Here is a 21438-nt window from a genome sequence, read left to right as displayed (position 1 = left end):
CGTTCAACCCGTCACTGGGGATTACGCCGGCGACCTGGTGGTTGCTGGCCTTTTTTTTTTTTTTTTGCCAGGAAAATTATTTAAGGAAAGCGTTGGGATGGGATTTGATCCCACGGGCCAGCAAAAGGATAGACCACTGTTAGGTCAATAATAATTTCTTAACATTATAATGCAAAAAAAAAAAGTTAATTTTTTTTACTCTAGCTTTATCTCATGAAAACAATTTATTTGGTAAAGACAAGTTTTCATTAAAAAATAACAAATTTAAACTTGATATTATAACAACACATTCTTTCTTGATACATAATGTGAAATAACACGTGAATTAATTAAAAATAACCATAATTTATCTAGGAATGATAAATTTTGCTTAGAAAATTATAAATCTAAACTTGAGATTAATAATATACTTTTTCTTGATACATAACGTGAAATTAAAAAAATAAAGAGATATTTTAATTTTATCATTTTTCTTTAATTTAAAATTTTTACTTTGAGTTCATTTTCCCCTCTTTCGTTTTCAAAAACGGAAGAAAATTAAACCCTAGTCTTTATAGTTATAGTGAGTTTTGAATTAGGTCCTTGCACTATTTTTTCTTTTTAAGCGCTCCTTATAATTTCAGCAGTTAGTCACATTGATTCTTCTGTTTTCAAAAACGTCAAAAGGACAGAACGACATTAACTTGCTAAAGCGGATGATGGTTCATTGATCGGCTATCTTGCTGAAGGGCATTTTGCTGTCCATCTCGCCAAATACGTTGCTGATCTCTCCCATCTATTCATTTGAAACAGAGGCTAGTTCACTCTAGTCTTATCCAGTGGTGAAATAGGATATTGAAAAATCAACATATTTTAGTTTTCCGAAGTCCTTACCTACACGTACCCAAATGTTAACAAGATTTGCCACTGCAGACTTTTGTATGTAGATACGGGTTTCTTTTTCATTCTTTTGGGATAAAGCCGAATAGGAGAAATCCATTTTGGGTAAATTAATAGACCAAAACAAGAATAAACGTTTCAATTTTCTAATTGACACCATGGCTAAATTATTACTTAATCAATGAAATTTGCGCACCGGCTATCAAAAAGTGGAAATTTTTTCCATTCTAATTGTACCCATATTGATATGAAAGGTTTATAAACAAAATAACAAGGAAAAATGAAGAAGACAGATAAATGTTAATCAAAATCTTCAACCCATATGCAGTACAAAAATTTTGGTCCCTAATAACTTAACAGCAGCATCGAGGTACTGGTCTCTCCGTAGCCTACATGAATCTCATAACATTCAACTATAGTAATGCCAAGCCACAACTCTGTATGTCCCTGTTTTTGGGGTCAAAAACAGAGCAAATAAAATAATACTGTGGCATAGTCTTTTTTAATATATTACCAAAAGTAGAGGTAAAAATATTAATTTTTCACTTTACTATATTCATTGTGAATATTGTTTTGCATTTTTGATTGCCTTACAATGTTAAAATCTTTTCCACCTCACAAAAGCAATCAGAGTCATCCTCTCGTTGACCCCCACTGATTTGGGTACAAAGCACCTACTTGCGCATGATGCCCCATATCCAAAACACATAGGATTAAATTTTTGAAATTTAGTGCGCTTTGATAATGTGTCATACACATATGCTACTCTTTTGCTGACACGCATGTATGATGAGACAGACCTGAAATCATTGAAGGATTTACTGGGCATGACAAGAGTGAAGTAGCCTCTGTCTCAAATGAACTGGTGGGAGAGATCAGCGATGTATTTGGGGAGATAGATAAGGAGATGCTCTTTGGTGAATACCTTGATGTTCTTGCTTGTGGAGCATGTGCCTCATTTTACAGTCAATGAACAGTCCCCCACTTCAGCTAGTTAAACTGAAGTTAACGTCATCATGTCTTTCTGACATTTTTGAAGATGGAAGGATCAATTTGACTAAAGGCTGAAATTATAAGGAGTGCTTAAAAAGAAAAAATAATGTAAGGACCTGATTCAAATCTCACTATAAGGACCTAGGGTTTAGTTTTCCCAGTTTTAAATTGTATATTAAGTCGAAATATCAAACATGGAAACAGGTTCCTCCATTGTTTTAAGCTAAAAAATGTATCCACGATCGAATCCCACATTAATGGGGTGTTTGGATAGAAACCAAACCATGGTTTCAGAAGTACTTTTACGGATTACGAAGTAAATATGTGGAGGAGGTTATCTCGTTTTGCGGAAAAGTGATTCTGAAACTTAGGTTTTAGTTTTGCCAAACACCCCCTAAGTATTGCTTTGTAAAGAAAAATCATTATATATCATTTGTTATTTGCTGATCTTTCTATGACTTTCTTGGTGATAACCCTATAATTACCTTGACAGCTTAGCACTTATGGCCTGGAACATATTGCTTCTAGTAAATTAAGTAAAAAATGTAAAATTTTAATTATTTGTATAATTTTTTATTAGTAATGTAAGATTACTTATGAAAAAGGGCAATGAAGATTACAAAAGAATAAACTTGCTATTTCTTCTACTGTATCTGGGCCCACCAAGCTTATCCTTGAACTTCCAGTGCTGATTATAGAGGTCAAACAAGCTTCTTTCGCGCATTCCAACCTAACAGTGGGGAAATCTAAGCTTGTTCTCACATAAAACTTAAATAACAAAAATATTTATAGATAAGTTAAAATATTTAAAATTTAACAATTATGATTTACTAAGGATGAAATTAAAAAAAGTATTATAATACAATTTTACATTTGTGACTTATTTAAATCAAATTTTAATATTTTAAACTTATTCATTTATAGCAATTCTAAATTATTCAGGTTAAATTTTTAAATGTATAAATTTATTTATATATAATTTTTTGTATAATATTATAATAATATTTTTATAGGATATTCAATCTAACGATTGACTAATCCAATGGTGGAGAGAAAGTGGGGAGGGAGAATTGTGAACACATTTTTCTCTGCCCTTTTCTTGCCTTAATTTTTCGTGTTGTATTTGTTTCCTTTAATTAAGAAAAACGAAAACTATTACGTATTTAGAAATTCGATTCCTGAAAACTTCCTTCAGTATTTTCCTTATCACTTCATTGAAAATTTGTCATCAATAACACATCAACGGTTGATGACTGGAAGCAGAAACTTCTTGATTTTTTTTCAATTAAATTTAAATAATTAATATACATACGAAAGTATAATAAATATTTGTTTTTGCCAACACGAAAGTATAACATTTTTCATTTATATAAATTTAATAAATGCATTCATAAATTTAAATAATTAAAAGTTTAGTTTAATTTGTTTCTGTTTAATAATTTTTTAGTTCAATTAATTCAATTTAGGTATTTGTTTCGATTCAATCTATAGTCTTTTTTTTTTTTGGATAACAAAATCTGTATTCATTTTATGGAGCTGTAATCAAATAAAATTCTCACATCATTATGAGTGGTTCTGGTGGAGGATTGTGATGAGGCATTGACTTCAAGCCAACTGTTATTGATTTCTTTGCTTATCAATGCAGAATGACTCAAGTCCGCACAAAATTAGAGTCAAACCACTTGGATGTTAATTATTGTATTCGCACTTGGGTTCGCTCTGTTCTTTTAATTCCAATTTTTCATATAAACATCTTCTAAAATTCTAGAAAAATAAAAAAGATTCTCAAAACATGGACTAACTATTTTTTCTTAATTCTTCATTATAGATACAATTAATGTGAACATTAAGAAAAAGACTAAAAATAAATCCCATTTACATCTGTACTTCAACTTCAAGCAAGAAGGAAAATCGCCACTATGGATCCAGCACCTCCGCTTGGAAATTAATCTGTTTCTGCCTAGCTCTCTTGATATCCTTCACGATGATAAATGCAACTTTCATATTCATCTTCCTTGCCCTTGCTCTACTCGTCTACTATATGAATGAAGTTTTCTTTATGAATTCATTTAGTGAATCCTGTGGACTTGTGTTCAACGTCTCCACAAATACACACTCTTATTCCCGCAATTGCTACGACCCCAGCTACGGACTACGCTGCCAGAACAACAAAACTGTGTTGTATTTAAACTACGGGAGTCCTTTAGTAGAGGCCATCTGCGCCACTAACTCCACCACTACTCTCCAATCCATCACCGCTGGACTTGGTATTAACAATTGCCCTGCCATCTCTCGCCATTCTCTCACATAAAACAACAACTTCACCCACGCTTTCACAGCCAAAGCAAGATAACTAAGTGTAACATCCCAACTTTTAAGCATAGAAATGCAAGAAATAGTCTGAAATGAGTAGGTTACCAAACTCCTTTTGGCAAGAGTCCCAGAAATTTTTTTGAAAGAATAGAATTATTCTTAAAAGTCAAATTGCAAAGAGAGAGTTTTTTGCGACCAAGAGACAAGGAAGTTAGAGGCTGTAGTGAAGTCTCGAAAGTCAAATATAATAAATGAGCAAGTAAATAACGCAATGAATATTTTTCCCTGTAGAGAGTCAAAGGAGTTTTAATTTGAGACTTGAATCACTTCAATGCGGTTTTTTTATAATTAGTTATGAATTTTTAAAGTTAGGTAAAAATCTGAAATTTACTACATGAATGGTAACCCAAAAATAAAAATAGAAGTTTTCAATATATAAGCTTAATTCATGATTTGCTGGATCATAGCGCTTCTAAATATACATTAAATGATGGACGTTTCACTAAGCACCAAAAATTACCATTATCATGTGGGCGGATTACTGTTTGTTAGCTGCCAAAGTCCAGTTAACTCTATTTTTATTCACAAGTTCAGAGCCAAGAGGTACAGGGGATTGAGATCAGATTGCAACCAAATCGTTGTGGCGAGTGGGAAGAAGAGAAAGGTAACTGCTTGAAAATGCCACTAATATGGTTCTTTGTCATCGTCCGCTGCTGGGTCTTAGAATGCTTTGAGGTGATGAACGGCACAGATATAGCTAATTATCATGGTATTCTTGAGAAGAAAAGAAAAATTGAAACAATTGTTTTCATGATTGGTCTGGTCGAAACTTCTGAATCTTGACAGTGCAGGTTTTGCTATTGAGACTGCGACGATTATTCAAGGTTTAATTTTCTCCTTGTCCTTCAATTTCATTTGTCACACTATTAAATTTCTTGCCCTAGTTAGTTATAGAGCGAAACCAATAACAGTTACAGAAAAAAGAGCATCAGTTAGATATTTTTCCTATTCTCTGTTTATGACAATGTTGAGGAATTCCTTCAAAATAATAGTAACCTAATGCCCATGAAGCACTCCTACTCAGAGATCAACAAATTGACTAATGGCTTCAAACACAAGTTAGGTGAAGGACGCTATGGTCATGTCTTCCAAGGAAAGCTTCAAAGCAAACGTGATGTAGCTGTCAAGGTACTAAGCAAGTTCAAATCCAATGGACAAGATTTTATTAGTGAAGTTGCTACTATTGGCAGGATTCATCATGCGAATGTGGTTCAACTTAATTATTGGACTTTGTGTTCAAAGAAACAAGCGAGGTCTTGTGTATTTTGTCTTATGGGTCTCTTGACAAGTATATATTCTAGGAGATAAAGGAGAATTCATCACTTAGTTATGAGAAAATATTTAATATTTATCTTGGGATTGCTCGTGGAATTGAGTATTTACGGGGGAATGTGACATGCAGATATTACATCTTGACATTAAACCTCACAATATCCTTCTTGATGAAAATTTCGATAAAAAAGTTTCTGATTTTGGATTGTCAAAGTTGTATTCCTTAGATGATAGCATTGTATCTCTAACTAATGCAAGAGGAACACTGGGATACAAGGCACCTGAATTATTTTACAAGAACATTGGAGGGATATCACATAAAGCTGATGTTTATAGTATTGGGATGCTGTTCATGGAAATGGCAGGTAGGAGGAAGAACTTGAATGTTATTGAGCATTCTTGGCAAACCCATTTTGCCAAATGGGTTTATGACCAATTTGAAGAATCCATAGAAGTGAGTGGTACCACCGGAGAGGAAAGGGAAATTGCGATGAAGATGATTGTTATAGCTTCACATTGCATACAAATGAATCCTAGTGATCCACCCTCAATGAAGAAAGTGATAGAGATGCTCGAGGGAGAAATTGACCTCCAAGTGGCTTTTCCACCGTACCAACCCTCTATAACTTGGAAAGGGATTCCAAAAGGGGATGTTGAATTGTTGATATATAATTGGAAGAATTTGAATTCAGAATGAGCTTTGTAAATCTTTAATAATAGTTTAATGCAGAGTTAGTATTTTGAACATCTCCTTATAGTATTTTTTGCATTTAACCCTTGACTAGCTAAGCTTTACAGCTAGCAAATAGCTAGATACGTACAAACACAAAATTTATTGAACAATTTTGACTTCTACATTTTTAATTGAGATGACAGGTTTTCATGACTTTCTTCAATAATAATATCAGTGCGCTTAAGTTGTTGCTGTATAGCTCATCGGCTTAGACTGTGTTTGTGGTAATTATCTGAAAATGTTATAAAGTTTGATACATATTAAGTTGAAAAATTGGCTTGTCACTATTTTCAATATTCATGTGATTGGTTTCTTGGCCAAGAAAACGGGTATGTTACGTTAGCTGAAGTAACGAATTTTTCAGCGAAACATTTATGTCACTTGATCTCCAGAAATTTATGTACCATAGAAGATTGATAACAAAGCTCGCTAGTCATGGTTACAGCTTATATATCTTCCTTCGTGTTGAGGAAACTCCCTGCATTGATTGATAGTGATGGGATGGTTGATGGAATGGGACCATAATAAAATGAGAGATAGGAAAAATTATTACCTTCTCTTAAAAAATACAATGTCATTTAAGATTTGAGGTTTAGAATTTAGTCAATATGGTGGGGGCGATTTTTTTATTGCCCTCTTTTCCTTGGAAGCTTCATGGAGTACTTTTCTTGTCATTTTGTTGAAAATTTGTTCTTAATAATAAGCGGTCTTAATATACTACCTCCGGTGCTTAATATAAAAATTAGTTTGACTTTTAGTTTAATTTTAAATATAAGATCAATTTATTTTGTCTCTCATATTTATATTTTTTTTAAGATAGTTTTTGTCGTAATTGCATATGTCAAATGTTTCATCAAATAATACTTTATTAGTAAGGATATTTTAAAAAAAATAATACCTATTTATTACAATAAACTAATTTAACAAAATTCTTTAATCTACTTAAATTAATTAACAAACTTTTATATCAAGGACCAAAGGTAGTACATCAATTTTGGTTGACTTGGAGTCAATGATTTGGCTTTTATAAACTTTCATTTTTCTTTTGGTCCAATCTGGAAATTCACGATTACTCCAAAATAGTATTCCTCCAGTTCTAATTTGAATAGATTAACGATGTTAGTTAATTCAGTTAATATGATTTTTTTTAAATACCCTTAGCGTCTTTCTTAATTTCCTCCCTCCCTCTCCTACTTGATGATTATTGAAAAAAATATCAATAGGGTTAATTTAGAAAAAACTGATAAAAATAAGTCTTATAAATGGTACTAATATTAACTCTTCAATTAAGTCCTAAAGCAAGCACCACAGGAGTAATTCTCTAGACAAAATTTGAACTGTTCACCCAATCAAAATCCTCCGTTTGATTTTTCGAAGTCTAAGTTATATTAAGAATGCGAAGTGCAACTAGCTAGGAAATACGATGTTAATTGATAGTATTCTATCCATATATAATATTTTTTTATGTATATAAATTTACGACATGAGTTCATAAATTTAGGTAATTATAAATTTAGTTTGTTTATATTTAATAATTGTTTAGTTCAATTAATTCGATTTAAGTATTTGATTTGACGTAAGCTATATTCATTTTATGGATCTGGAATTAAAAAAATCCTCATTTAATTAAAGTGCTGTGTTAGTGGATGAGGATCAGGATAAGGCATTGAGTCCAAGTCAACCATCATTTATTTTTGTAATTATCAATGGCACTATGGCAGGATGACTTTTCAAAGTCACCTAAACTCATGAGTCAGGGTCAACCCACTTGGGTATTGCATCGAGTTGAGCGAACTTTCAAAATCTGGATTCACACTACATTTTTTTTTTCCAAAAAAAATCATATAAAAGTCTTATAAAATTCAGAGAGACTCGGAAAAATAAAACAAATTCTCAGAACTTGGACTAAAACTCTTATTTTGTAATTATTTTTTATTATACAATTCTTGCGACCTTCTCATCTACATTTTTACTTGAACTTCACGCAAGAAGGGAAATCGATATCATTAGTAGTTTCTTTTTGTTTTTTTGGTCATGATATCATTGGTAGTTATCATCATAGGCATCCATCACTTGTTTTGTTTTGAAGACAGGGGATGTATGGATCAAGCTAGCCAGCACCTCCGCTTGTAAAGTAGCTTGCTTATCTTCTTCCTTCTCTGACAGTACTTCACAATGATAAGTGAAGCCTCCATAATCATCTTCCTTGCAGCCTTTGCTCTAGTTTCAAATTTTATGGGAGTTTTCCATACCGGATATTTATTTAGTGAATCCTGCGGACAAGTGTTCAACGTCCCAACAAATAGATATCATGATAAAGGCAATTGCAGCGATCCAAGTTACGAACTAGTGTGTGAGAATAACCGAAGTGTGTTGTATGTAAACTATGGGAGGCATTTAATAGAGGCCATTTATGCCACTAACTCCACCACTGCTCTCCAATCCATCACCGCTGGACTTGACATCAACAATTGCCCAGCGATCTCTCGTCAATCCCTCGCATACAATAACTTCAGCCAAGCTTTCACAGCCAAAGAGACAGAACTCGACTCCAAGAATAACCACTTCAATTATTATGTGGGAGGATTAGTGTTTGTCGGCTGCCAAAATCCACTCTCTCCTGATCGCTATCCGGGTTTAGTGGCGCTTTGTACTAACGAAGCGCCCGAAACGCTTCATCCTTTTGTGCTGACGTGGTATTCCTCAAGTATCTCTGGAGTGCCAGAGTCATGCAGAATAGATTTGATAGTGAAGGTGGTGCCATGGGGACCAATGGCGTGTAATGAGAGTTGTTCATATCCGAAAGTTCAGAGGCAAGAGGTAAAAGGGATTGAGGTCAGATGGCGCCCAAATCGTTGTGGAGTGTGGGACGCAGGGCCGCAGCCTGACTGTTGGTTTGAAAATGCCACTAATATGGTTCTTTGTCCTTCCCAAGACTACGGTGCGGCAATTTGTCTTGTGAACCTTATTTTCGGTGAGCTTCATGGATATAGTTTTCATGGAATATAGTTAATCTATGAAAGAAAATAAAGTAACAAGGATATTTACTCTCAGGTGATTTAATAGAAACCAATTATGTTTTAGAATTTTTGACAATGCAGCCTTCTTCGCGAGCATGATATATACAGGTAAACGAACCAGAGTTTCTCATTGCGTACAGGAAAATGCTTCAATATATACTTCATTTCATTATCCGTGATGATTATTGTTGAAATCTTAATGGGAAGTCCATATTTTAGGAATCCCAACAAGGAATTCAATGTTTATAATATAAGTCTATATTATATAGGAAGAACTGATTCAATGCTGATTATTATTGTTGAAATCTTGTGTACAGTAACTCTCTGGTATGCAGCTAAATTCGTACTGAGTGCCCCTTGTGCTTTAATATTCTTGATTATCCGATGGAGAAGAAGGCATCAATCTTATTATGACAATGTTGAGGACTTCCTCCGAAATAACAGTAACCTGATGCCCATCAAGTACTCTTACTCAGAGATCAAGAAAATGACCAGTGGCTTCAAACACAAGTTGGGTGAAGGAGGCTATGGTTATGTGTATAAAGGTAAGCTTCGAAGCAATCGTGATGTAGCCGTCAAGTTACTGACAAAGTCCAAAGCCAATAATGCACAAGATTTCATTAGTGAAGTTGCCACTATTGGCAGGATTCATCATGTCAATGTGGTGCAGCTGATTGGATTCTGCACTGAAAGAAGTAAGCGAGCTCTTGTTTATGAATTTATGCCTAATGGATCACTTGACAAGTACATATTCTTGGAGAGACAAAGCAACACGCCCCTCAATTACAAGAAAATATTTAACATTTCTCTTGGGATTGCTCGAGGAATTGAGTATTTACATCGAGGATGTGATATGCAAATTCTACACTTTGATATCAAACCTCACAATATCCTTCTTGATGAAAATTTTAATCCAAAGATTTCGGATTTCGGATTAGCTAAGTTGTATCCATTAGATAATAGTATTGTGTCTCTGACAAATGCAAGAGGAACATTTGGATACATGGCTCCTGAATTCTTGTACAAGAACATTGGAGGAATATCACACAAAGCTGATGTTTATAGTTTTGGGATGCTACTGATGGAAATGGCTGGCAGAAGGAAGAACTCAAATGTCATTGAGCATTCCTGGCAGACCTATTTTGCTAAATGGGTTTATGATCAATTTGAGGAATCAATAGAGGGGAGCAATATCTCAGATGAGGAAAGAGGAATTGCAAAGAAGATGATCATAATAGCTTCACATTGCATACAGATGTATCCTAATGATCGACCCTCGATGAAGAATGTGTTAGAGATGCTTGAGGGAGAAATGGAGCTTCAAGAGGCTCTTCCTCCCTAAATTTATGTAACTTGGAGAGAGATTTCAGAAGAAAATGTTGTTGTTACTGATAGTTCGCGTTTCTATTAAGCTACTTGCAAATAAGTAAAACTAGTATTATGGTCAGTATCTTTAATGTTTTCTGAAATACTCTGATTTATTGGATTACATGTAGGTTATTGTTGGAAGAAAGCTGTTGTCCTGGTAAATAATGAAATTTTTATGTTGCCACGTTTTTACATGCTCTTTTATGATATAGCTATTTCTTCAGTATATGGAAATTTAAATTAACAAGTTTTCTCTACAGTTATTTATTTTTAAAAAGAATTTGCTGCTTGGTGGAATTCTAATTTGTAGTTTATACAACTTGCATGATGATATAAGGAATCCAGTGGATTTGAATGGAAAAAACGAGTTAGGAAAGATAAAACTAAGTTTCAAATTTAATATTACATATATAATCACTGTCACTCTTTCCTAGAAACTGCTTGGTCCATCTTTCTTATCACTTTGTTGAAAGTTTGTCGCCAATAATGAATCCAGTGGTAGGGAAGCACATCAATTGTGGTTGACCTGGAGTCAATATAATAATTTGGCTTTTTAAAAAAATTAATTTCCATCTTCTTATGGTTCCATCCAATCAATCGTTACCGGAACATCAATTCTTGCCGACAATATGTGGAATAGTATAATCTGACTAAACAAATTTCAGAAGTATAATATATATATATATATATATATATTTCATTTTAATAAAAATGAGAAATTAAATAGAAGCAAGCAAAATTTGCTGAAAAGTTACGTATTTGAGAAGATTTTGATTAAAATGGCTTGAATTCAGGAGGCATAACTCATCTTCAACATATGAGTGCAATTTTTCTTCAGCCATATGCAATACCTATTTCTTTTTGTACTTATTAAAAGAGTTGTAATGAGTTGCACCTATATCTTTAAATAATTTCTTATACTTTTGGTTACTTCTCACCAATTTTTCCTAGAAACCATTGCAAATGTAGTTTTCTTGTAATTAATATTTGTTGGATTATATAAATTCAATTTTTTGTTTCTATTTAATTTATAGTCCTTTAATTATATATATAGTTCTAGAATGAAGCAAAACATGCTCTTCATCTTCGTTGAAAATTCTCGCGGCATTTATTAATGCGTGATGGTAGTGGAATTGCACAAGGCATTGACTCCAAGTCAACTGTTATTAATAATATCTTTAATCATCAATGCCTGAGTGGCAGCCACCTAAAATCTGTCCTAGTCGAGCTTTATATAAATTGTATAGAATTGAATTAGGAAAATTTTCAAAAGTTGGAAAGCGACTATATTCTGTCTTAAAAGTTCTTTACAATAAAACTCTCATAAAGTCCATGAAGACTTCAAGAAACGATTTTTTATTGGCCACTATTTTTTTAGAAATTCTTTACTGTAAAATTCTAATACAAATTCATAAAAAAGTAAAAGTGAATCTCATTTCTATTTTTATTTTGTTACTCTTACCATTGTCTCCCACATCTCAACAACCCTTTCTGTAGAGATTTAAAATATTAAGCTTTCTTTGTGGTTATACATTTCGAGAAGAATTTCGGTTATATTTGACATAATTTGAGTTCCTCAACATAGATAGTCCAAGCTTCAAAAAATGAGTTCATGAAGAGTGAGCCAAGCTTCAGAATAGGGAAGCCATTCGCATATATGTAGGCCTCTGCAGTAGTTTCTCTTCTAACCATTTTATTCAAAAGGATATAATTCTTCAAAGAACTTAGATTATGATATATAGCTTCAGTGAACCATGTAGTTAGGAAATACTGGACAACAGTTTTCTCAAGTTGGTTATAGCCACTGGCAAAAACGTAGAACTTACATATTTATAATTGTTTAGAAATTCTTTCATGGATAACTATCTGTGATCCTATTTTGAACTTTATACACAAGAAGGAAAGACTACCAAGCTAAACACAAATTTATATCTAACACAGCTCATTATAACCATCTCAACTTCACTCTATTTCTGAAATGGTAGATAACTCTGGTTGCAATCGCCTTACTCCATTAGCAGCTCTTGTTCTAATTGCATATGAAGAACCAAAAGGATTAGGAGGCATGATTAGCTTTTCATCGTCCCCTTCCAGCATTTGAACCACATTTTTCATGGTTGGACGGTTTGCTGGATGCCACTGAATGCACCAAAGTCCAATAATGGATAGCTTCCTTGCAATTTTAGTGTCCTCCTCTCCTTCCACATGGATTTGTATGTCTTCATTGTTCTCTAGAAGATTATAAATCCATTGTGGGTAGTAAACTTGCTCGCCATTTTCTTCTGTGACATCTGTGATTTTCCTTCCTCCAACCATTTCAAGCAGTAACATTCCATAGCTATAAACATCTGATTTATAAGACACATTGCCAAAGTTCCGAGAAAATATTTCCGGTGCAATATAGCCCAAAGTGCCCCTAGCTGTTGTCATTGACACAATGCTTTGATCCTTAGAACAGAGTTTGGCCAAACCGAAATTAGATATTTTTGGAGTGAATTTGTCATCTAACAGAATGTTGTGAGGTTTGATATCAAAGTGGAGGATCCGTTTGTCACAATCTTCATGAAGATACTCAATTCCTTTGGCTATGCCCAAAGCAATATCTTGAAGCTTTTCCCAACCCAGGAAAATATCCTTTCTATCAGCTGAAGTTATGAATTTTTGCAATGAACCATTGGGTAAAAATTCATAAACCAAAGCTCGTTTGAAACCATCCGCACAGTAGCCAACCAAGCGAGCCACATTGACATGGTGAATTTGACACATGGTCTCCATTTCATTGATGAACTCTTGTCCATTCCCAGTTGAAGTGTTGAGAAGCTTGATAGCCACCAGAATCTCATTAGATAGCTTCCCTTTAAAGACAGTTCCGTAAGCTCCTTGTCCAAGTTCATCCTTGAACTGATTAGTGATCCTCTTTATATCTGCATACGAGTATCTAGCCGGCCTAAGTGCTTTGTAATCCTCCAAAAACAGTTTAATTTTTTTGTAACCCTGCCTCTCTAGGCTAGCTACAGTAACCCAATAAACAACAAACCCAACAAACATGAGCAGGAACGGGCCTAGGATTTCACCTGCAAATACAGCGTCATGTACAAAAACGTATTAAATTGATTTGGGAACTTTTGTCTTTAATTTATATGTGAAATGATGAACTGTTGGCTGAAGAATCCTTACCAGTGAGTACTATCTTTTTTGATGGACCTGCTAAAATAAACTTTATATCAGCTTCACATAGATTTTATACTCTCTTTATGAAGGTATTATAATCGGAGAAAAAACTATAACTGTATGAGGGTTTTGGAAACATTCAGGTTCACGTTCAACTTTGTTTTCTGTCAATCTACACTGCCCTCCATCTTCTTCACACTTTCTGCAATCTGGTTCGAGCCAAGACAGATATATAGGCTCATTGTAATAGTAAAACGAATTAGGCATGATGCATAACCAGGAATTCTCGTGCATGATAGAAGAGGATAGTCTATGATTTCTGCTGAATATGGTATAGCTAAAACTTCATAGCCAGCAACATCGAGGCAAGAAAAGTTCCCCCATTGCTGAAATTCTGAATCTCTACGAGACGTCCCTGAGCAATTGAATAACACATTTTGGCTTGATTCATCATAATCATTTGAACGAAAAGGAGATGCAGATAAATTGAGATGAGCAAGGCATCCATCAGGCTCTGACACGGCAAAGAATTGCTTTTTATAGTCTACGTCTTGTATGATAACCCTGACTGAGAAAGGCAGCTCGAGCACTGTCTGGTTTGTTTCAGTACAGTAAAGGTCAAAGCCAGAATTATACGCACACCATTCTGGCTGTTTTCCTTTGAGCCTAAAGGGGAACTGGACGTCTGGTCCATCAAGGCTGCACCTTGTTACTTTGCATGGATCGTGGATGTTTGGTTCGGCAAAAATATTTAAGAAGCAGAAGAATAAGAACAGGGTTGCGAATCGGCTGGGCTGTTTCATTGTTCGCAATGCCAATACTTGAAATCTAAGATGCAATTTTGTGTGAGTTTGAACAATAAAAAATGGGAAGCAACCAGCCTCTTGGTATTTTGGAGGAACCATCGCTCCGGTTTACTGGAACTTTCCACGAAAAATAGGAATGAAGCCAAGTTTCAAACTTTTCATTGTCTTTGCTTCCTCAGTATAGGCCCGCACATGCATTTCATTTATTTCTTGGTCGGTCGTTTGGGAGTTATCTCCGACTCTGAAGGCACCCATAAGTTTTGTCGTTATGTCGAGCTGTCTCGTGTTTGAATGGGTTAAGCCGTCCTGAACTATATTGTGCTTCATCCAAATGTTATTTTCTTTAAGTCAAGCCGCCTGAATGTTTCAAAACTTGGAATAAATATATGTGGTTGTCTCGATCCATCACCTCTGCTTGTTTCTTCCTGCTCTGATCCTTCACACTGATAAACCTAATCTTAATCATCTTCTTTGCCTTCGTTTTGGAAGGTTCATATCTTCCTAGTTTACCACTCTTTGTCGAAACATTTAGTGAATCCTGCGGATATGTGTTCAACGTCTCCACAGATACAAATCTTTATTCCAGCAATTGCAGCGATGGAAATCTAAGACACAATTTGTGTGAGTTTGAAAGATAGGAATGGGAAGCAACCACCCTCTTGATATTTTGGAGGAACCATTGCTCCTATTTACTGGAAAATTTCCACCAAAAATGGGAATGAAACCAAATTTCAAACCTTTCATTGTCTTTGTTTCCTCAGCATAGGTCCCCTGGCATTCATTGGTTGGTCGTTTGGTAGTTATCTTTGACAATGAAGGCACCCATGAATTTTGTCGTCAAACTGTCATAATTTTTTTTTGAATTAGCCACCTAACTCCTATTAATAAGTTGTCTCATAATTGAATTCCTTACACAAATTCTCAAGACTTTTTGTATTGCTTACTCCCAAACCTTCACTTCATGAATTATAATTTATTATATTATGTTCCCTCTCCTCTTTAGCTTCTTCCTCCTATAATTTAAGACAAAATTACACGAAAAAAATTACTTTAAGTTATGACAAAAATATTTTATAGTGTGGAATGTCTCAACCTTTTGAAAATTAATGACAGAAACAAAATAACTGCTAAAAAAATACTTTAGGAGCAAAATTGAATGATAAAATACTTCAAGCACTTGGGGAAAAAATGCCGTATAATGTTGGATGAATTAAAAAGAGCCTCATTAACAATTGAAGATAAAAATAACAAAATAATGTAGATCAGAAAATTACTTAAAATTGGTGAAAAGCACTAAAACCTTAGGCACAATGGAGGGAGAGAGCAAAGAGAGAATAAATAGGAAAACCACTTACTCCCCTATTGTCTTTAATATAAGATTTACTTAATTAATTTAGGTAGGTTAAGAAAGTTAGATAAATTAGTTAATTATAACTAGTGTGGCATAATCTCTTTAAAATATCCCTATTTAATATTAAATTATATATTAGTTTATAAATTAGATAAATTAATTTGAAGAAATCAAAAAATCATAAACATGAAAAACACAGTGAGTGAAAATTTCAGACATCCTTTTAGGTGTATCTTATAAATGAGATCATGTCAACTCACCAATCACAAGTGTATTTTAATGGAAAATTTTAAATTTTAAGGCATGATTAAAAGAATAAACTAACTTTCTTGAACTGTCTGAGTTGATTGAAATTATATTTGAAGATGGAAGGAGCATAGAATTAACTTCCAAGAAATTGATCAATTCATGAACGCAATCAATGCGAGTTAGACTTTTCAAGGTTATAAGAAAAGGGGCAAAAAGAAACTACTACTTGTTCACACGTCTTTAAATTGTTAATTGGCACATAGCATTGACTCCAAAGTGATCTATCATCGAAGCGTCATCTATGCTTTTGAGAGCTATCACCGCCTGGTAGACACCTTTCCCAGATCCTTCACAATGATAACGCAAACCGTCATCTTCCTTACCCTTCTTATTTCTTTTTATTTGCTAGTGTTTGGTTTCTCACCAAAACCAGATTTTGCTTATCTTAGGTATAGATATTTCTATAATCGCAATAGCAAAGTGATCAGCGATCCGAGTTACGAACTAGTCTGTAACAAGAACAAAAGCGTGTTATATCTGAACTATGGGAGACAACTAGTAGAGGCCATTTATGCCGCTAACTCTACCACCACTCTCCAATCCATCACTGCTGGAAATGACATCAACAACTGCTCCGCTATCACTCGTACATACGACAACTTCACCCACGTTTTCTCATCAGCAAAAGAGAATGAACTGAGAGAACAAAATTTTCGTTTTTATGTGGGTGAATTAGTGTTTGTCAGCTGCAAAAATCCAGTTCTCTCTCCTCTGAATGAGAATATTGTGGCGCTTTGCTCTGCTGAAGAGCCAGAAGCGCAATATTCTTATATGCTGAAGCGGTATCCAAGTGCATCTGATGTGGGAGAGTCCTGCAAAATAGATTTGATGGTGAAAATGGTGCCATGGGGACCGATGACATGTAATGAGAAATGCCCATATCAGAAACTTGAGAGTGAAGTGGTAAAGGGGATTCACATCAAATGGCGTGCTGATCGTTGTGGAGTGGCGAACGGAGGGGAACCTAATTGCTGGCTAGAAAATGCCACTAATATGATTCTCTGTCATCAGGATGCACTAAATCCTATTTTGCAATGTTCATGGTGAGCTTCGTCGATAGTTATCTCGGTATTCTAATGAAGAAAAGTAATTATTGTCATGGTTGTCATACTGAAATTAATTATATTTTTAATCTGAATTTTGACAATGCAGGATTCTCTTTGTATTACTCGACTACAGGTATGTGCCAATCAAAGTTTTCTCCTTGCCAGAGAATTTTCTAGTTCTTTTTCTTTTTTTCCCCCCATTTGTTTAGGCAATTTAACGCACACCTCTCTCTGTCATAGGGAGGGAACCACACACCCATCGCATCTATCCCTCTTTTAACAACATGTAATATAGAACCCATAACCTCCTTTATGAGAGGAGGTGGGAGGTACTTGTGAGTTAGGCTTCAATTTGCGAACCGACCAATTGTGGTGTGGATAAAAAAAGTTTTCCTTTCTGGTAAAACAAACAAAGAATGTTTAAGCTCTTATATTAGGAACAAGAAGGAGTAAGTAACTACTTTAAGATCCAAGGAACAAATTTTTAAGGTGCTCATCTTACAAGGACATTAAAAAGACAAGTCTTATCAGTTAGACATATAAATATAAACGTATGAATCTAGTTTATTTAGGATGCAATGCATTCTTACTCTTATGCTGTGATCACTACCTAATTCAGGTCTCAGTCAGTCATTCTATTTATAAATCTTTTGGTTTTAAATTAACCCCTCAATCCATGTAATCTCACCAATTTCCAGTAAGTCCATGTAGTTTCCCCTTTCTATCAGGAACTCATAATTTCCTCAGTTACAGCTATAGCATTTTCCTCTCCTTTTTATTATATCCCTATTGTCATTGATCCTGTGGACTGTGGTATTAATTTTAGATTGTAATAACGTTACTGGCTGTTGAGATGGTTGACAGATTATGATCAGGCTCTGACTCCGCATGTACTTGTATTAAAATTGCCATATAGTCTAAACCCCTCACCAAAGCTTTCTCTTATAATTAATGACCAAAAATTCACATGCCTGCAAAATTTTTATCAATGTAAGATCTCTTTATTCCTTAAGTTTTTCTTCTGACCATTTATCTATTCCAAATTGTTTGATACCAGATAGAGAATGCAATTCATCACTTGCATTTAACATTCAAAAGTAAATTATGGTTTTACTAAAGCACAACTGGAGGTATATAAATGGGGAACTGACGAGACTTTGCAACTCTAACGGGAGAAAGGAGGAAAGAGAGGGAAGGAGAGAGAGTTGAGAGACGAACAGAAACAAATGGAGAGGGAAAAGTAATAGCAAACAGAGAAACTGAGAGATGCACTCTGAGTAACTTCACTGATGTTTACAAATCATAATATGAATACAAAGTAGGCATATATCCTATTTATAAACTCAGTATCTCTCAATTAACACGCAATCATCTTTCTAGCTAATTTTTTCACTCCTATTTACACTACCTACGTAATAGCAATTGCACAGCAAATTATCCCTTTTGAGAATCTCAACTGTACATTCGTATACGAATCAATAGGAATTGCCCATTTTTTCACGTGGTTATTTGACCGGGTCAGATTAGAGCACTGTCAAGCTCAATCAAGAGTAGCTCATCCAAAGACCTTTTTTTAATTTTACATGGATTTGAACTCAAGATTTCTTGCTTAAGCGACCACAAATCCCCTTTCTGCCGGGAACGAATCCTATTGATAGGTAGAAATTGCCCCATTTTAGGATTGCCAATAAGTGATCTATAGCTTAAATCCAATTCTATCTAACATGCAGTTAGTAATAGAAATTATCCTTTGGCACCCCCAGCCACAGCATAAAGAATTTAATGGGAAGTCCTCATTTTAGGGACCCCACAAAGAGTTCCATGCATATACCAACTTCAAGGTACCTAAACAAAGTATATCGACGAGAACTACTTCTTTAGGAAACCCCAACCATATTCAAGATATAACTTCAATTATGATGGATGTAGTTACTCAGCCAGACGTTAACAACCAAAAAGTAAAAGACACACAAGAATAAAGAAAAACGAGTTAGGGATCAGAAAGTGCCTAACCCTTCATGAAATTGTTTAAACATTTACTACCATTAGTAAGAAATTTCCCTTTCAATGTTTGGGAGGGGAAAGCATTGACAACGCTGACATTTATGCAAGTGAAATTAATTGAAATTCTCTGGAAATTTTGTTTTATGTTGCGTCATTTTCTTTTCATTTAATTTTTTTTTTTCTTTTTTTGCCCGCAGTTGCCTTGTGGTTTGCAGCAAAATTTGCTTTTGGATTCCCAATTTTTGTGGGGTTTCTAATATATAAAATGAGAAGGAGGCATTTATCTGAGTACGATGACATTGAGGACTTCCTACGAAGTCACAGCAATTTAGTGCCTATCAAATACTCTTACTCTGACATAAGAAGAATGACCAAAAATTTCAAGCATAAGTTAGGAGAAGGGGGTTATGGTTCTGTATATAAAGGAAAGCTTCGAAGCAAGCGTGATGTGGCTGTTAAGCTATTAGGCAAGTCAACAACAGATGGGCATGATTTCATCAATGAAGTTTCCACTATTGGAACTATTCGTCATGTAAATGTGGTGCAATTGATAGGATTTTGTGCTGAGAGAAGAAAGCAAGCTCTTGTTTATGAGTTCATGCCAAACGGATCTTTAGATAAATACATACTTTCTCAGCATGAAAAATCATCAATAAATTATGAGAAGATCAATGAGATTTCTTTAGGGGTGGCTCGTGGGATTGAGTACCTACATCAAGGTTGTGACAAGCAAATCCTACATTTTGATATCAAACCTCACAATATTCTTCTTGATGAGAATTTTTCTCCCAAGATTTCAGACTTTGGATTGGCAAAACTATATCCAACAGATAAAAGTATTGTGTCTCTAACTGCAGCTAGAGGCACAATGGGATACATGGCTCCTGAATTGTTGTACAAAAACATTGGAGGCATCTCACACAAGGCTGATGTTTATAGTTTTGGGATGATGCTGATGGAAATGGCAGGAAGAAGAAAGAACTATGATGTTGTGCAGAATTCATGGCAGATGTACTTTGCGAAATGGGTTCATGATCAGTTTGAAGAAACAATATTTAAAAGCAATGCCACAGAAGAAGAGAAGAAGATAGCCCAGAAAATGATTACAGTTGCTTTTACTTGCATACAGCTGAGCCCAAGTGATCGCCCCTCAATGGGCAGAGTAGTGGAGATGCTTCAAGGACATGTTGACGCCTCAGAGATCTTCACAGCATAGTACGAGAGACAGTTCGATTTTAGCATAAGATGTATCAAAATGAAATAATATTTGTTAGAAACAAGCATGATCTATCATGAATTTACATTGACCGATCGACCTGCCATGTACATGAAGTAGTGCATCATCTCATGAGCCATTTTGCATCCAAAAAACCTTTATCTTTTTTTTTTCTCTCTTACCAGCGGGTATCCAAAAGGGGGAAAAAAAACTTGCCTCATGGAACATGCGGTTTTCAAAATTAGCCTTTTAGATATAAGATATCTATGCCATGTGTGTGTGTACATATGTGTGTGTATATATATATTAATCTAAGAAATATTGCCAACCTAACTCTAGATCATTTTCTTATGGTTTGAAAATTTTCACGCATTAGTTTTGCAGTGTACGATTCAAAATTAAAGGAATTCCCCCCCTTAGGAATCCCCCCCCCACACACACACCAGGTTATTGATCAATGCATTACACACATTTCTTAATTTGCGGACATTATGAAGTGTTCCCAAATCCTTTCACGGTAAAAACCAAAATCAGCTCTATGGAAATGAATAAAGTAATCAGCAAAAAAGGCTCACCTGTTCCAGGGCGGTAATGGCAAACTCGGCAACGTACAGCTGTTCAATTCTTAGCTAGGGTTTAACCAGGTTCTTCTACGTTGGCAATCACTTGAAATGACCTGGTAAAGAGAGCATTGTTCCAGATCCTTTTTCCCGCCATTTCATGGAAGCAATGCTCTTTCCTCAGTATGCGAGAACGAAGACTCCAACGGCAAAGGAAAACCAGTGCGACGTTTTGAGGGAAAAAAAATAACAACACAGCGAAGTGAGACTCTTTATGCCTGCTGATTAATTGGGCTTTCTTCTTTCAGTAGCCCCAGACCAAAGATCCAAACGTGCC

The 21438-nt window shown here is 34.8% G+C and overlaps 5 protein-coding genes across 5 annotated transcripts in view; 4 read left to right on the top strand and 1 right to left on the bottom strand.

Moving 5' to 3' along the window:
* LOC114758949 (probable inactive dual specificity protein phosphatase-like At4g18593) overlaps positions 1 to 21438 on the top strand; it is a 60000-nt gene that overhangs the window by 7707 nt on the left and 30855 nt on the right. The window lies entirely within an intron of this gene.
* LOC114758962 (PR5-like receptor kinase) lies at positions 5251 to 6214 on the top strand. The gene is made up of 2 exons (XM_028948060.1): positions 5251 to 5373; positions 5648 to 6214. The coding sequence occupies exons 1-2, from the start codon at positions 5251 to 5253 to the stop codon at positions 6212 to 6214; spliced, it is 690 nt and encodes a 229-aa protein (XP_028803893.1).
* On the top strand, positions 8426 to 9259 carry LOC114758961 (uncharacterized). The gene has a single exon (XM_028948059.1). The coding sequence runs from the start codon at positions 8426 to 8428 to the stop codon at positions 9257 to 9259; it is 834 nt and encodes a 277-aa protein (XP_028803892.1).
* Positions 9614 to 10622, top strand: LOC114758948 (PR5-like receptor kinase). The gene has a single exon (XM_028948049.1). The coding sequence runs from the start codon at positions 9722 to 9724 to the stop codon at positions 10610 to 10612; it is 891 nt and encodes a 296-aa protein (XP_028803882.1). The 5' UTR covers positions 9614 to 9721; the 3' UTR covers positions 10613 to 10622.
* The window catches only part of LOC114758942 (rust resistance kinase Lr10-like), a 29648-nt gene continuing 20643 nt past the window's right edge, over positions 12434 to 21438 (bottom strand). The window contains exons 2-3 of the mRNA XM_028948044.1: positions 13816 to 13842; positions 12434 to 13712 (exon numbers count right to left, since the gene is read on the bottom strand). Coding sequence (XP_028803877.1) covers positions 12601 to 13712; positions 13816 to 13842 — 1139 coding nt within the window. The 3' untranslated portion in view covers positions 12434 to 12600. The remainder of the gene's footprint in view (positions 13713 to 13815; positions 13843 to 21438) is intronic.

Source organism: Neltuma alba, unplaced genomic scaffold (assembly GCF_004799145.2).
Source record: "Neltuma alba isolate B1F8T4 unplaced genomic scaffold, ASM479914v2 tig00010776_pilon, whole genome shotgun sequence".
NCBI classification, from domain to species: domain Eukaryota; kingdom Viridiplantae; phylum Streptophyta; class Magnoliopsida; order Fabales; family Fabaceae; genus Neltuma; species Neltuma alba.
The sequence above is the reverse complement of the archived record's forward strand: the minus strand, read 5'-3'. Positions and strand labels throughout refer to the sequence as shown.